The sequence below is a fragment of the Notechis scutatus genome, chromosome 6 (assembly GCF_049901735.1).
Source record: "Notechis scutatus isolate UNSWTSFEM ecotype Mainland chromosome 6, rNotScu1.2, whole genome shotgun sequence".
Classification (NCBI taxonomy): Eukaryota; Metazoa; Chordata; class Lepidosauria; order Squamata; family Elapidae; genus Notechis; species Notechis scutatus.
Window position 1 is genome coordinate 36822097 of NC_142014.1, and position 17392 is coordinate 36839488.

The 17392-nt window shown below is 37.3% G+C and overlaps 1 protein-coding gene across 3 annotated transcripts in view; it reads left to right on the top strand.

The window, feature by feature from the left end:
* Positions 1 to 17392, top strand: part of RAP1B (RAP1B, member of RAS oncogene family) — a 37702-nt gene that overhangs the window by 18400 nt on the left and 1910 nt on the right. For all 3 annotated transcript variants that reach the window (XM_087967984.1, XM_087967985.1, XM_026667763.2), the window contains exons 3-7: positions 4288 to 4356; positions 4868 to 4924; positions 6417 to 6557; positions 8546 to 8689; positions 10404 to 10519. In XM_087967984.1, coding sequence (XP_087824110.1) covers positions 4288 to 4356; positions 4868 to 4924; positions 6417 to 6557; positions 8546 to 8689; positions 10404 to 10490 — 498 coding nt within the window. In that variant the 3' untranslated portion in view covers positions 10491 to 10519. The remainder of the gene's footprint in view (positions 1 to 4287; positions 4357 to 4867; positions 4925 to 6416; positions 6558 to 8545; positions 8690 to 10403; positions 10520 to 17392) is intronic.

Sequence of the window (17392 nt, forward strand, 5' to 3'; positions counted from 1 at the left end):
TACTGCAAGCATGTAGTATTTAGTAATAATACTTCCTAAAATCAGATCTTTGGAAGAATTTAGATTGATCTAAAGACAGAATAGAGACTCTGTTTTGTTAATAGTTAATGCATCAGTCAAGAAACTGGGAGATCATGAATTTTAGTCCCATATTAGGCACAAAGCCAACATACACTCAGCCCTAGGAAGCAGGCAGTGACAAACCACTTCCAAAATCATGCCAAGAAAAGTACAGGACTCTCCAGACAGTTAAGTCAAAGAAAAATTTGGAGGCATGCACACAGAGTAAAATTATAGCATTTAATTCAGAGAACTTTTAAAAAATATATTCCATAGAGTAAAAGAAAACTTAGTGGCTGAGGATGATGAAAGAACTTACCATAGACCAACATTAGCTTTGTAAAGTTACAGATTACTTTGTTTAAAAAGCAAACAAACAACACAAAGAACTTTGGTTGTTGATGATGGATTCTCTTAGGAGTATAAAGTCACCTGTTGCATTGTTTAAAATTAGTTTGGAAAGTCACCTTAGATTGCAAGGTACTGAGGAATTCAATGGAAATCTGGTGTTACAAAATGGGGTTTTAATATTTTACAATGTACACTGTCGGTGATAATGCCATTTGGTATTGCAGAAAATAAAAACTGTCTTGCTTGGCAATGTAACTTTTGGGCTCAGTTGTGGTCATAAGTAGAGGAGTGTCTGTATGCAGAAATTTAAAATGTCCTAGACTAAAAGCAATGTGAGTTACATTGTCTATTAGAATGCAGCAAGAGATATACAGGTAGTCGGGTGGGCTGCTACCAGTTTGCACAGGTTCGGGCGAACCAATTGTTAATTTTATTACCAGTTCAGTGAACCAGCATATCCCCCCCCAGTTGGTCCTGCCCATCCCACCCCTCCCAGGAGCCCCTGTGCACCCTGTTTTGGATTGCAGGTAAATGCAGGGCCTGTGCGGAGGCTCAGAGAGGGTGAAAAATGGGCTTCCTGGAAGTTCTGGAAGGCCAGAAATGGGCCTATTTCCTGCCTCCAGAGCCTTGGGAGGGCGAAAATGCCCCCCTGCGGCCCGTTTTCACTCCTAGGCCAGTGTGGTGCAGGCCGACCGACAAGATCATGGCCATGCCCACCCAGCAACTGGGCAGAGAACTACCCTGTTTCTCCAACAATATGGCCTCCCCCAATAGGAAGTCCCAGCATGTTTTATAGGCATGAGATGAAATTAAGCCCCTCCCCCCAAATTAAGGCCTATATTAAAACATGCGAAATGGTGGGGAATGGTGGGGGGGGGTTGCCGTTAGGAAGTACTTTTGTTGCACACCCAGATATGGTGCTGCCTGTGTTGACCCCGAAAAGAAGTGCCCCACTAACTCCGAGGTCAACATCCAAGCCATCACTGCCTGCCTGCCCGAAGATGCAAGGGGGGGGAATTAAGTCACCCCCGAAAAGACAGCCTAGCCATTTTTTCAGGGCTCAAAAAAAAATAAGACCCGGCCTTATTATATGAGAAACACGGTAGTTGCTAAATTTTTTGAAGCCCACCCCTGCAGGTAGTCCTTCCTTAATGACACTAATTCGGATCAGAATTTCCATTGATAAGTTGACAGGCAAAATATAACTGCACACTTAGTGATGGCAGCTTTGGTAGTCTTGATTGTGGAACTATACCCACGTTATTTTTAGGCAAGGACCTCATGCTTCGCCTGTCCTATGCAGAAGACCTGGTATGGCCAGCAGCTTCCTCATGAAAGACCAAGCTAGGCTTGCTTTATCAGCAGTGGGAAGAAGGCGATAGTGAAAGTTGGTGGAAGGCAAGGTGGCAGAGGTGGAGGTGGACAGGGGGAACAAAAAGTAAAGATGGGAGGAGATAGGTGGGTGGGGGAGTTGAAGCATATTCCTGCAGTTGTAGATGAAGGCAGGCTACCAAATGCCCAAATTTTGATATCATGAGTGGGGGCACTGCAGTAGCCATAACTTTGAGGACTTGTCATGAGTACCATTTGTTCAATGCTGTCATTACTTCAGTCAATGAATGGTCATTAAGAAAAGAGTACCTATACATTGTTTATAGAACATCTATATGTCTCTTTTAAAATGCCAGGTTTGTGAGATATAAAAATGTCAGACCAAGTTAAATTACTTCAGATTTTTTTCAATTTTTAATATAACATATTTTGGGGGGAAATAATAAAAAAACAATGTGGTTGTCCAAGAGTGCCCATCCATAAACTAATGAAAAGTGTTGAAAAGTGAAATTTTATTCAGCATTTTAGCAGAAGTCTGAAGGTTTTATGTCAAAATTCACTGATATTTGACACTGTTCATAATTCCCTTCACCTTGACTAAAGCCTCAATTCCAGCAGAAGAAAAGAAGACCCAAAGCTTAATGTTGCCACTACCATACTTCCCTGTGGTATACTTTTAGTTATGTATAATCTTGTTTTTGCAACAAACATATTTTTTGCAATTAAATGACCAAAAAGTTCAACATTGGTCTCATCAAAACATAACACACTTCCTCACATTGTTTTGTCAGACTTGATGTAGGCTTTGTAAAATGTAGCCAGGCTTGGATGTTTTTCTTTGTAAGAAAAGGGCATCCATCTTGCACTCTCTCCCACAACTCAGACATATGAAGAATACAGGAGATAGTTGTCACGTGTAGTATATAACCAGTACTTGCCAGAAATTCCCATAACTCCTTTAATGTTGATGTATGCCTCTTGGCAACTTCTCAGACCAGTTTTCTTGTTTTTAGAGGGACATCCAGCTCTTGATAATGTCATTGTGTGCCATATTTTTTCCACTTGTTGATGACTGTCTTCATTGTGTTCCATGATATATCTAATGCCTTGGACAAAAATTTGTATTCTTCTTCTGACTGATACCTTCTAACAATGAGGTCCCTTTGATGTTTTGTAAGTTCTTTGCAGACCATGGCTTTTTCTGTAACTGTCAGAAAAATTATACTACAACACCTAAGCTTTATATGGGCTTGATTAGAGTCACTTTAAAGCAGGGTCTCACCTTGGCACTTTAAGACTTGTGGACTTCACTCCCAGAGTTCCTCAGCCAGCAAAGCTGGCTGAGGAACTCTGGGAGTTGAAGTCCACAAGTCTTAAAGTTGCCAAGGTTGGAGACCCCTGCTTTAAAGGATGGCAAATGTGTACTGACTGCTATTTAACATCAGTTTGAATGTGATTGGTTAATTCTGAACACATTCTTACACAAGGGTGTGCACACCTATGCAACCACGTTATTGTATGTTTTTGATTCTTATTTTAACCCCTAAAAGAATTCAGTTTATTTTTCAATTGAATTGTACAGCATACAATTAGAATCTCTGGTCACGAACGCTTCTGACCATGACCACATCAAGTTCCGACCAAAAAAATTCACAAAATTTTTGAATCTGGTCACGAGCACATAATCGAGTGGCGATCAATCATGACCCGATCCAGAAATTCCTGAAGACGAAACATTAGAAGACGAAATCTACAAAGTTATGGTTGTGACCAGAAGTTCTACTGTATATGTTATATTAAAGGTGGAAAAAAATCTGAAGTTATTTATCTTGGTCTGATTTATTTTCACATCTAAAATCCTGGCATTTTTACAGGGGCATATAGATCTTCTGTGACCACTGTATAGGTACTCCTTGCTTAATGACCATTCATTGACTGAAGTTGTGACAGTATTGAATAAAGGGTGGCTTTAACAGGAGGTGTAGACTTTTTATATCCACCATATGTCAAAAATACTATAATCATAGTGAACAATGGTAAAACTATGTACAAACAACTGCAACACTGGAAATTCATTGACTTAGGTGTGTATGGGGTAAAAGCATAAATGGAATAACTAAAATTCTGAATTCACTCACTTAAATATTAACATTTGCTTAGATTTTCTCCCTTTCCTTTTTTACAATGCTTGTGTAAAGAATATGGCTTCGGTTTCAGTATCTTTTTGAATATGTTAATTTTATAATTTGTAGGTATGTGAACTTTGGCATTGCCTGAATTTTAAATAGAAATATGATTATAATAAAGGTGATTTTAGCAGGACAAATTATTTAAAGCTAAGGAGCCCTTTGAAACATTGTTTATAATTCAGTATGAGTTTAAATTAGTGACCCAGTGTTCTAAATCAACTGCTTAAAACAATTGACAGTAACTTAGGGCTTTATTTGTTCTGAAATTTTTATGAACATTCCAGTCTTTGAAGTATTGTTAAATAAATTTCAAATAAACTCTGTGTATCTGTGTACACACTGCCTTTTATTGTAGACTGTACAGTTCGTTCAAGGAATATTTGTGGAAAAATATGATCCAACGATAGAAGATTCCTATAGAAAGGTATGTGCGGTTTTTAAATTATAAATGTACTTAGTCTTAATATTTAGAAAAATAGTCTTAGCACTTAAAAGAAGTATGCATGATACAGTAATAAAAAGGCTTGTGGAGTTCAAAGCTATTGATCGAAAGAATCGGGTGTAAAGAAATGAGCGGCAGCTAAAAAGACCAAAGGAGTATCTTTTTAGTTCAAGAAAAAAATACAAAATTGCTATTAGAAATTCATAATGCTGGAAAAAGTAGAAGAAAAGAGAAGAATAAGACAACCTGCAACAAGATGAATGCATGTGATTACAGTAGCAATCATTTTGCTATTATATATAATATAATATGTGTACAGTGTACACTTTATTATATAAAGTATAAAGATTTATTACATAAACCTTTACACTTTAATAGCTTGCCAACTTCTTTGGACATGACAAGAGTAAACCTCCATGCATTGTAGATATGTTTAACAAAGGCAAGCAACTATTTATGCTTCAATAAAAATTTGCTTCTGTTCTTTCGACAGCAAGTTGAAGTAGACGCACAACAATGTATGCTTGAAATCCTAGACACAGCAGGAACGGTATGTAAAATAAAGCTACTGTACAACTTTATGAGATAAAATGGGAGACTTTCATAAGGTTTTGCCAGTATTTCTGATTTCAGATAACATGTAGCTTAAGAAAACACAAATTATTTTTTATCCCTGTTATTTAATTAGAAGCATCAAACAACATTCCTGGAAAATAAGACTAATTTCAAGAGGAAAGAGAAAATAAGAGGTATAATCTGTACCAAATTACATTTTCAGTTTAGGAAGGTGATTGAATTGGCATTTAAAATTTCAGTTGCACTAGTATTTTGATATTTGGTACCCATTAAAAGGGTTCAGATATTACATAGAATGTTAGCTTTTGACTAGTATCATTTCCCCCTTTCCATTAGTCAAGTTTCCCAGAACCGGTCCAAGGGATTGAGAAATACTTGGTGCACTGGCAACAGCTTAATATATTATTCTTATATTCCTGGGTACACATAAGTGTTATCTTTGTACTTTATAGCAATGATGTAAAATTTGGTATTGTTCCTACCTAGTTAGGCAACTGGAGTTCATTTAATGTCATTTCATCATTTTATAATACATTTTAAGAAATTACCTTTGAAGAAAAAGTACTAAAAGTTGAATGATTTGAAAGAAAAGCCATGTGCAGTTTGAACGAGGAGTAGGTGGTATCCTCAGGAAGAAAGCCTGGTGCAGCCAGCAGGTAACTCACTAAGAGCCAGGCCGATCGCATATAGTCAGCAGCAGGAGAAGGAAGAACAGTGAAGGTCATCTGTCTGGGATATCTGCGACTTTGCACTACAGTGCTGGGCTGGGAATTCCTGAAGCAATTGCAGCTACACCTACACCTTGTGTAAACTGCACATGGCCTTCCTTTCAGATCATTCAACTTTTAGTGCTTTTTCTTCAAACGTAATTTCTTAAAAATGTATTATAAAATGATGAAATGACATTAAATGAACTCCAGTTGCCCAACTAGGTAGAAACAATACCAAATTTTCCTGGGACGGCTGCACTTCATGCTAAGGACCTGGGCAGGGACTTTCTAGGGCAGCTGCAGTTTTGCACCACACTCCTGGGGTGACAATGCTTCATCCAGCTGGGCTGGGGCTTCCTAAGGTGACTGCAGGTTTCCACCATGCTCCTGGAGCGACTGCTTTTCATGCTGCAGGCCTAGGAATGTTTATGCTTTATGTTGCAGTGTTGAGACACATGACCCAGGGACACTGTTGTCATCATAAATATGAATCAGTTGCCAAACATACCATTTTTTATCATGGGCAGGTGCAATGTTTGTATGAAAAATGGTTATAAGTTTATCTTTCCAGTTGTTGTAACTTTGAACAGTCACTAAATGAGGTTATGTCAAGGATTACCTGTAAATAGTTATCTGTATTTGAACAATAGTTGCTTATGTTTATAGTATTGATATAAAAGGGAAATACTCATAAGAAGTCAGTTTGACTTTCTAAATAGGCCAGCTTTGAATTCTCCATTTCTCTTTGTATTACAGGAACAGTTTACAGCAATGAGAGACCTCTACATGAAAAATGGTCAAGGATTTGCTTTAGTTTATTCCATCACAGCACAATCCACATTTAATGATTTGCAGGATCTACGAGAACAAATTCTTCGAGTCAAAGACACTGATGATGTAAGTAACATTTTTTTTCCTTTTGCATGATAACCCATACTTCCTACTCACTGGCTCATTCCCATCTAGCCTAATGCTTGGAGAAGAATAAGGTCTTCAAGGCATACAAGAAAATTAAAAGTGTACTACCCCATAGTTTTGGAGGCGTCAATGCAGGGATCCCCAACCTTTGCGCTGGGCGTCCGGTAGGGGGGGGGGGGCGTTGCCCGGCCGCTTGGCGCCCGCCCTTTGTCACTCCGCGCCACGAGTTCTCAAAAGGCGGCCTCTTGGTGACTTTGGGAAATGGCTACCCAAAAACAGCTCCAGTTCTTGGAGGCTGTTTGAAAGTAGGGCCAGCTATAGGAAATACACACCTAGAGATCCCACCAAAGAACAGCATATCAGGGGAAAGACCTGAACATTATCACCCTATCTAACTTGTTGGAGTGGGCATCCCAGAAAGAGGCAGTTCTTCAAATAAAGTGATCTTGTGCCATGTGATACTTTAAAGATGCACCTTGAATTGTACCCAGAAAGCAACTAGAAATCAGTACAGCTCCCACAGCAATGGTGTAACATAGATAAACAGTGGGACACTCAAAACTGCTCACTATCTCTTTTAGTTTGCAGGTAGTCTTCAACTCTTGTGTCAGCAGGTTACCAAAAATTATATGCTGGGTTATTAAAACCTTCTCCATACAACAATTAACATTCTTTGCAGAAAGAAATTACAAATGTTTTTTTAAATTACATTGCATCAGAAGGTTCAAATGAATCTTAAAATGTCTATAGCCTAGAATATGCATAAAAATGGAATAATTGTAGCAAATTCCATTTTCCTGCAATACCATTCATTGAACAAATGGATCTGCTTATCTGGAAACATTAATTACCATAAGAACAAAACACAAAATCTAAAACTTGAAAACCACAATGGAAAGTTCTACAATATATTTGGCTTGTAATTTGGTGAAGTAGGTACCTTAAATGCATGCATAAATATATATCCATATGCAAAGCACAGAAAGTGAGTAAGAAATATCAAGAAATTAAAAGCATCAAATAAGAAAAGGAAATACTGTATTTTATATCTCAAATATTTTATTACTATTTTCTATCCTTGCTTCCAGCACTTCATATTTTTTTCTTTTGTTCCAGCACTTCATATTTTTTCTTTCTTTCCTTGCAATCCCTTCATAATTATCCTGGGTTGTGCAAGTAGTTCCAAGACCTTGTATGTATGCTTATTTTTCTGCATCTCTGATTGCATGCACAAAATGGTTGCCTGATAAATTTGGGTTTACATAAACTAACTTGCATAACATATGTGTGTTTGTTTTGGGATTTGGTTGTTACCCATTCTGTCTGAATAGATCCATTCAACCTCCTCCTTTCGTACTAGTTGCTCATTTTCTTGTTCAGGCCCCATTAACTCAGATTCATTCATTCTTGACTCTTGTTTTCAAACCATGATTTCCCACCATTTTTAAATAAGAAATTGTTCCAAACTTCTCATGATTTGGATAATCAAACTTTAATTTCTTTCCCCGTGATGATCCAAACATGTCAAAATGCCTTAAATTGCTTGAAATATCAAAAGATTCCTATTGTACTAAAAGCACAAATTTGCCAGGAGGTATTAAATAACAACTATCAAATTGAGCTCACAAAAGGATATATTCATTCATATTCTTTCCATTGCTACAGTTAATAAATATGTCCAATGACATACATTAAAATCAAGAAAATTGAAAACACAATTTTCTTATGAAAACTTTTCAACTTCATTGAAAGAAAAATAAGAGATAAGATAACCTTTATCATTTTTTTACAGTGAGCATCACTGTGACAGTTCAAGAACCTAACATCTACTATCTTTACTGTTTAATTCTCAAATAATTTATTTTTAAAATGCATTTAATTACTTTTCTTATAATGCCCAATTTCTAATAGCCATTCACTAAATCATATATTATTTTAATGCATATACAATGTTTTTGCCATTTTAGGTTCCAATGATTCTGGTTGGCAATAAGTGTGACTTGGAAGATGAACGAGTTGTGGGAAAGGAACAAGGACAAAATTTAGCAAGGCAATGGAATAATTGTGCGTTTTTAGAATCTTCTGCAAAATCAAAGATAAATGTTAATGAGGTAAAGAGAATTTATAATATATAATTTATAATACTTTTATTTGTCCAAGGCCCACCTCTTCATCATTAACAGTATTTGGAATTTTAATGGCCGTATATTTCTTTCTAATTTAAAATGTAAGACATTTTTGTTTCAAAATGATGGTTAATTCAATGAACTATGGTAATCATTAATTTTAGTAGTATTGGTACTTAAGTAAAGACTGGGAATTCTGGTTAAACAGCACAAAGAAGTATGTATTATTTAATACCATGCTTTTGGTGCATGTCCTTTTTAGAAGTTTTAAATTAGGATTTTGGATTATGAATTAATCTGCGTTTATAAATGAATGAATGAAAGATAAATCACTTTTGCCTAGTCTGTTTTAGCTGGGAGGAATAATAAAGGCACTTTAGCCTTAGATTTCACAGAAGCAAAAGTCCAACAGAAATTGAGGAAGAGGTCATCATTCAATTTATATAAGTTTCTGCAATTACAGAGTATTCTGTAATTTTAGTCCAAAAATGTAACAAAAAATGGGATGATTTTCTCAGGCAAATTGCATTTATGAAAGCCTAGCAATATCATGTTTTCATAGGAGATAGTCTTGTGTAAAATTCACTTTTTGATTTCTCTCACTCTAGAAATATCTCTGCTAATATTAAAATAGCTACTATTTTTCTTTGAAGGATTATAGTATAATATTTTTTTAGTGAAGTTATGGTTTTATTTCATAAGTAAAACAGTAATCTTCCACAACAGTCAAGAGACACACAATCTAATATCTGACCATGCTTCTGAATTATTATTATTGTTGTTGTTGTTGTTGTTGTTATTATTGTTATTATTGATTTTTTTCCTTAGTAGTTAGTCATACAAACACACTTGGCAAATGCTGTTTCAGTTTGGGGATTCAATTTAAACACTCTCTAAGAAAAATTATCACTTGTATTATTTTACCATCATATTTCTTGGAGAGCATTCATATTTGGTCTTGGAGTTCTTTAAAAAAGATGGGTATCTTGGAAAAGGTTTTGTTAATCTGCGAACATACTCCTCTAGATACCATGTTAGGGAGAGTCATATAATTGATGACTAAATATCTTGAAAATACATTTCTCAAATAAGTATCATCATCATACAATGCTATATAATTTTATGGTAGGTTTATTCCCTTTTTGTGCAGCATGTGGGATTTTATAGTTGTGCAAGTTGTACATCGTAGCATATTTTCATACTAAATAAGGAGAATAAATGAGGAAGACAGTATGTCCCTATTTCACTATAACAGAAATTTTGAAGTATTACATAAGTGAAATGGAACTGCTGCTAAGGCTAATCAGGATTCAGCATTACAACCTTTCATAGTTAATGGCCTGGCATTTGAGGGGTGGGGGTGGGTGGGAGATGGTTTTGTGTGAGAGGCAGGCAGGCATGCACATATGTGTGCATAACTTTATTTGTGAGCCGCGAGTATGCCCACACACCACTCAGTTGACTGAGGCTTTGAGCACCAGCACCCGCTGCAAGTAGGGCTGCAAGGGCTGGTGCCCACTATTTTCATGAGTCAGGCTATGTGCACACATCGACCTACCACTAATGTGGCCTGGTTGTGAATAGGTCACAGCCCGGTAGGGGACTGCGGCCCACAGACTGGGGACCCCTGCATTACAAGATATGTATATCAGGATTTAACTTCTATATTAAATGAAATGAAACAATTTTTTCTTTGCAGATCTTTTATGACCTTGTGCGACAAATTAACAGAAAAACTCCTGTGCCTGGAAAAGCACGCAAAAAGTCATCATGTCAGTTACTTTAATACATGTATGTACTGTAGCACTGAGCCAGGTAAGATTGCAAGTGGAGCATAGCCTACTATAAAAGTTACTTCTAGTGGTAAATTATAAAGTATTCTATCAATCTCTTTAAATCCTTATTGAAGTATTTGTGATCATTTAAATAATAATATGAATCCCCTACATATAATGGAAATTGTACACTGTTTATAGAATATCTTGGATCCAAATGCCCTGCCATTCAAATACAAAAGAAAAGCTCTAATTAGTATGTCCTTCATGCAGCAGAACCTTGGTAGAGTTCTATTCTGTTCCATTAGGACGAATAAAATAATATCGTTAAAATGTCCAGTTCAAAAGAAACCAACACCTCTTCTACCGGTCCCTTAATGAAAATCGAGTCCAAATTAATGTACACCCATATACAGAAAAAACTTTAAACTTTTGGGGGAAAAAATAGGAAAACCTAGTGGAATACAACAAAACTGCCTCCTGGATCAAAGATATTCAACGACAAACATCACAAAACAAAATGGAAAATACTGTAATAACAACTGACATGGTTGCAAAACAAGCAAAGAAGGTCAAGAACTGGAGTGCACCTGGCCCGGGCGAACTGCATGGAAAGATCCAGAAAAGGGCACAGAACCAAGCAACTATCGCCCAATTACTTGTCTGCCAACAACGTTCAAACCTTTTACAAGAATACTGGCAAATTCAGTATTTAATCATCTGATGGAAAACAGTTTGTATCTGGTAGAACAAAAAGGAAATTATACAAAAATCAAGAGGATCAAAAGATCAGCTCATTGAACAAAATGGTACTAAAAATGCAAAATGAAGAAACGTGAATTTAAATATGGAATGGATTGATTTGACTGTGGGGTAATGAGGCATTTGACTCATTACCCCACAGCTGGCTTAACACCTGTCTGGAAAACTTTGGAATCAGCAAAACTATTTGTACATTTTTGAAAACCAATATGCAAAAATGGAAAACAGTTCTAACAGCAAATAGGGAGAACATTGGTGAAGTCAACATCAGACAAGAAGTCTTCCAGGGGCACTCACTTTCGCCACTACTGTTCAACATTAATTCCACTGACAATAATCCTACGAAACACAAAACTGGAATACTAAATCTCAAGCCAACATGGCAAGATAAACCATCTATTATACATGGCTGACTTAAAACTGTATGCGAAAAGCCCCACTGGACTTAAATCAATACTCACAACAGTTCAACTGTTCAGCAGCAATATCAAAATGAACTTGGACTTGAAAAAATGTGCTATATTATCCATGCAGCAAGGAAAAATGCAAAAAATAGAAGTAATAGAACTGGGAAATGGAAGCATAGTGAAAGCATTAGCAAAGGATGATGGTTACAAATACCTAGGCATATTGGAAGCAGATAACATCTTGAATGGAAAAGTCAAAGAGTCAACGCAAAAGGAATACATCTGGAGGGTCTGCAAAATATTAATATCAAAGGTGAATGCTGGAAACATAATTACAGCCATTAATACATGGGCAGTTCCAGTGATACGCTACTCAGCTGGAATCAGCAACTGGACTTTGGCTGAACTGGAAAACTTGAACCGGAAAACGTGCAAACTTTTGAATATGTACTATGCTTTACATCCACGAAATGACTTCAACAGGTTGTACTTGCCAAGAAAAATAGGGGGCAGAGAGATATTGCAAATCCATCAAACTGTAGAAGAAGAAAAATGAAGTTTGAATGATTATTTTCATTCAAGATGAAACGGTTTTCAAGATGGCTGTGCACATGGATGCTGCGGCTGGCTGCTCCTTTCAGTGTATGGTGTGTATGATTCTGTGTGTGTTTTGGATCCTTTCCTTGATTGAATCCTGTGGGGCAAGGGGCATCTATAGTTGGCACGCCTTGTTACAAATTGGACTGAAATGTGAAAAGGCTATTACGGACGATTTTATACATTATCATAACTTAACGAAGGAAGCAACTAGGACCCTGGGGGAGCCATGGATCACTATCCCTGCAGGAAGGAGGAAGAGGCAGAGAAAGAGGAAGAGAGGATGCTGTGCTGGGGTTCTCTTTAGGCTGAGTAAGTTTCCACACAAGCCTTCAATTCCAAGTATATTTCTTACTAATGCAAGATCTCTGATTAACAAGATGGATGAATTAAGGCTACAGATTGCAAAGACTAAATTCATCAAGAACTGCTGTGTTTTGCTAATCACAGAAACTTGGCTTCATTCACTCATTCCAGTTGAGCTGGAAGGCTACATGGCTCACCGGCAGGACAGGAGTAGAGATTCTGGCAAGAGCAAAGGGGGAAGGTTGAAGCCTTTATGTGAACAAAAGCTGGTGTATCAATACAAAGACTGTAGACAGCCACTGCTCCATGGATCTGGCGTGTATGACCCTTAAATGTTGACCCGTATATCTTCCATGGGAATTCAGCGTAGTTTTGATTACTGCAGTCTATATTCCACCTGATGCTAATCCTACCATAGCTTTGGGATTCTTGTATAACATTGTTAGTATTCAGCAGAATACTTATCCTGATGCTATGCATATCATAGCGGGGGACTTTAATCAAGCTGATTTAAAAGAAGTGCTCCCTAAATTCTATCAGCATGTTAAGTATGCTACTAGAGGAGCAAACATATTGGACAAAGTATATACCAACATCAAACATGGCTATAAGGTTATACAGTTACCACATTTGGGGCAATCAGATCATATGTCACTGCTTTTAGCACCAACATATATCCGAGTGCTTAAAGATTGCACTGATCAGTCAGCTAGAGTCTTTACCAGGATCTTCAATTGGTCTTTATCTCAGTCCACTATTCCATCTTGTTTGAAGGCTTCCACCATTGTTCCGCTGCCAAAGAAGTTCCCTATCAATAACCTCAATGATTACAGATCAGTGGGTACTCACTCCTATCATCATGAAGTGCTTTGAGAAATTGGTCTGCCGGCATATCATTTCTGGTCTTCCACATACGTTTGATAAACACCAGTTTGCATACAGAAGAAATAGATCTAGAGGATGCTATAGCCATCACTCTTCACACTGCTCTGACTCATCTAGAACAGCAGAGGGGGGGGCTATGTGAGGAGGATTTTTGTAGATTTTCTGCATTTAACACAGTTCTTCCACATAGACTAGTGTCTAAACTTCTGGACTTTGGACCCTCTTATTCAATTTGCCTTTGGATTATGGATTTCCTATCTGGCCGCTCACAGATTAGGTAATCATACCTCTTCAGCCCTTATTCTTAACAGTGGTACACCACAGGTTTGCATGTGTCCCTTACTCTATACTCTTTATGTGCACTACTGCATTCCCATTCACGCTAGTAATACTATTACTAAATTTGCAGATGATACAACAGTGGTGGGACTCATCTCCGGGAGGGATGAGTCTGCCTACCGAGATGAGGTGGACTGGTTGCTTTCATGGTGTGGAGACAATAAATTGGTCCTCAACACCAATAAGACCAAGGAGCTTATAGGGGATTATAGAAGGAATAGATCAGACATCCAACCCTTGCTTATCAATGGAGACCAAGTGGAGCAAGTGGCCAGTTTTAAGTTTCTGGGTGTTACCCTAAAAGAGGACCTGACCTGGGGCACACACATTGCAGCACTGGTCAAAAGGGCCCAGCAGAGATTATACTACCTGAGACTTCTCAGAAAACAACAACTGAATGAAAAATTGCTAGTGACCTTCTACCGCTGCACCACTTAACTCCCTGCACCTCTGTATGGTTTGCCAATTGCACAGTGGTAGATAGGACAGCACTCCAGAGGGTTAACGTCATTGCCCAGAAGATCATTGGTTGCCCTCTTCCAGGGGTGGGATGCTACCGGTTCTGCCCAGCCCTATAGAACTGGTAGCTCTGAAGAGCAGCAGACACCGAACCGGTTCTGTGTCTGCTGCTGTTTGGCCCTCCCACCCTCCTGGGCTCTTACCTGTCCTTTATTTCCTACTTTGTCAACCTCAAAACGATTACACAAAACATAACCACCGAATCGGTAGTAACACCGGTTGAATCCCACCCCTGCCCTCTTCCCTCTTTGGAAGAGCCTTATAGCTCCCACTGCCTTAAGAAAATTCAAAACATTCTCAAAGATCCATCTCATCCCGGGCACCCTTTTTTTTGAACTATTACCATTTGGCAGACGGTACAGGATAATAAAAACAAGGACAGACAGGCTGAAAAACAGCTTCTATCCCAGGGCAGTAGCTCTGTTGAATTCTACTGTATAGTGCAGTGTTGGTGGGGTGTCAGGGTTTTCAATTCAATGTGTGGAGTGTGAAGATGTGTGTTTGTATTTATTTTCATGGTCATGGTCATGATGTGCACTGAAGATGGTGTTTGATTTCGTTGTACAAGATGCAATGACAATAAACTAAATTATGTGAACTAAAGTACAGAAAAATTGCTGCAGGCTGTGAGAATGGAGAACATTATAAAAACAACAGAAACAAAGGCAGAATATAAGGAAAAACAGTTGGATGACTGATTAAATGGATGAAAAACCAAAGCTTTGCATGGACAGCACTTGGAAAACATAGAAGGAAAATATGATGACAACTTGACATGGGCATGGCTTAAGATGGGAACCATCAAGTAAGAAACTGAAGGTTTAATACTTGCTGCTCAAGAACAAGCACTACAAATTGATGCCATGAAAGCGAAGATACAAAAATCCACTAACAATCCAAATTGCCGACTTTGCAATGACAAAGTCGAAACTGTTTCACATTTAATATGTGAGTACAGCAAAACTGCACAAATTACCTACAAAGCTAGATACAATCAAGTTTCTAAATTAATCCACTGGTCATTGTGTAAAAAATACAAGTTACCCGTATCTGAAAAGTTATGGGAACATAAAGTGGGAAAAGTTATCAAAAATGAGAAGGTGAAGATCTTGTGGGACTTTCAAATTCAGATGGATCGTCATTTGGAACACAACACGCCAGATATCACAGTTGTCAAAAACCGAAACATATAATTTATTGATATTGCTATACCAGGAGAGATGCCAGAGTCAAAGAAAAAGAACTGGAAAAAAATCACGAACTATTGCAACCTGGCCATCAAAACTACGCAATTATGGATGAAACATGTAACAGTGATACCCATTGTCATTGGGGTACTTGGTACCATGTCCAAGAATTTTATAAAATACATCAAGAAATTGCAGTTTCCAGCAGAAGCTGCAAAAGAACTGCAAAAAACTGCACTACTTAGAACATCGTACATCTTAAGGTACTTGGTTGATACCTAGGATGCTGGTAGCAACTCATATCAACCTTTAGCACCGGTCAGTGATATTTGTGATGCATTTTTGAATGTTCAGTTGACTGAGTTTAACGGTTAATGATTAAATAATAACAACAATAACCTGGTTAGTTGTTGCAAGAAGATTGCACAGGCATATTACAAACAACAGCATGACAAAGTAGCAATAAACGGGGCATTTGAAGATCTGTAAAAAATACTATTTGCCTGCAAGCAAGAACTGGTGGGACATAAAATATAGACAGTCATAGATGATAAAGAAGATAAAGTGCTCTGAGACTTTAGAATCCAAACAGACAGGCAACTGCCACATAATACCCCAGACTTAACAACTGTTGATAAGAAAGACAAAAAAGTCTGGATAGAGGACATGGCAGTACCTGGAGATAGCAGAATAAAGAGAAAGAACTGGAGAAGATAATACAAAACCAGAAATAGAACAACTGTGCCAAAAGAAAGCAAAGGTAGTACGTGTAATAATAGGTGCCTTGGTTGAAATTCCAAAACAGCTGGAGCACTTGAATACCACCAACAAATTCACCATCAAACAATTGCCAAAGGGAGATTTACTCAGAACAGCTTACACTGTACAATAATACCTTCTAGAAACTCTCTGGTCTAGAAACAGGCCTGTTGTTAACTCAGAATATTCAGAATGTCCCATCTTAGTGCTGGGATAATCCATGAAGGAACACTTGACCAAAGTTATACCAAACATCAAGAAACACTTACAAGCTGTGCATTACTAGGTTTGGGATCAAGCTGATTTTTTTCATAATTAGATTAGTTTAAAATTTACATTTCTAATTAATTCATTTTTATTGATCATTTTTTATTACTCATAATGAATAAAATGCACCCCAAGAATTACTTAATTTTCAAAATGTTCTACCTGTTTTGAATGTTTCAAAATATCTTTAGAAGTAAACTAAAGCTTGGTGAAAATACAGTACTAAAAAGTACTTTAAAATTTGAACTGAATCTCATGTTGATGTTATTTGCATTTTATACACATCTCTAATGGTAAAACCACTTGGATTTAAATATTCTGAAATTTTTCCTAGGCCTGTTTCTTTAAGTTCATCCTTTTTTTAAAAAAATCCATCTATTTGATACTCAATGAAGCATAAGCATTTTCACTAAAATAACTTGCTTACCCTTGTGAGGACTGCTTGTATGAGAGTAATACCCATTTTGAAATTAGGCTTCAGTAAGATGAGCAGAGACTACTGCTTAGAAAATGAGATTAGTTTCTTGTTACTGGAAGATTTAACAGCTGTAAAAGATTTAAAACACTCACCTGGGTAATATCTAGTATCAGACTAGTGGACTTCACTGGAACAAAGGTATTGTACTTTCCTCTCTTTCTTTCTGCCCCCCCCCCCAAAAACCACACTCTAGAACAGATATTAATAATGTAATGTGGAGAATACCCCCCTCCTGCTTCATTTGGCAAATTATTTTTGTTGATTGAAGCATTTTATTTTAAATCATATTTTACCTAGCAGTTAAATATTTCAAAGCAGCTCACAATTCCTGGGTTTTATCATTATCTCCTGAAGTTTTCACAATTGAATAAATATTATTGTACCATGCTTGCTATGTTACCTTGAAT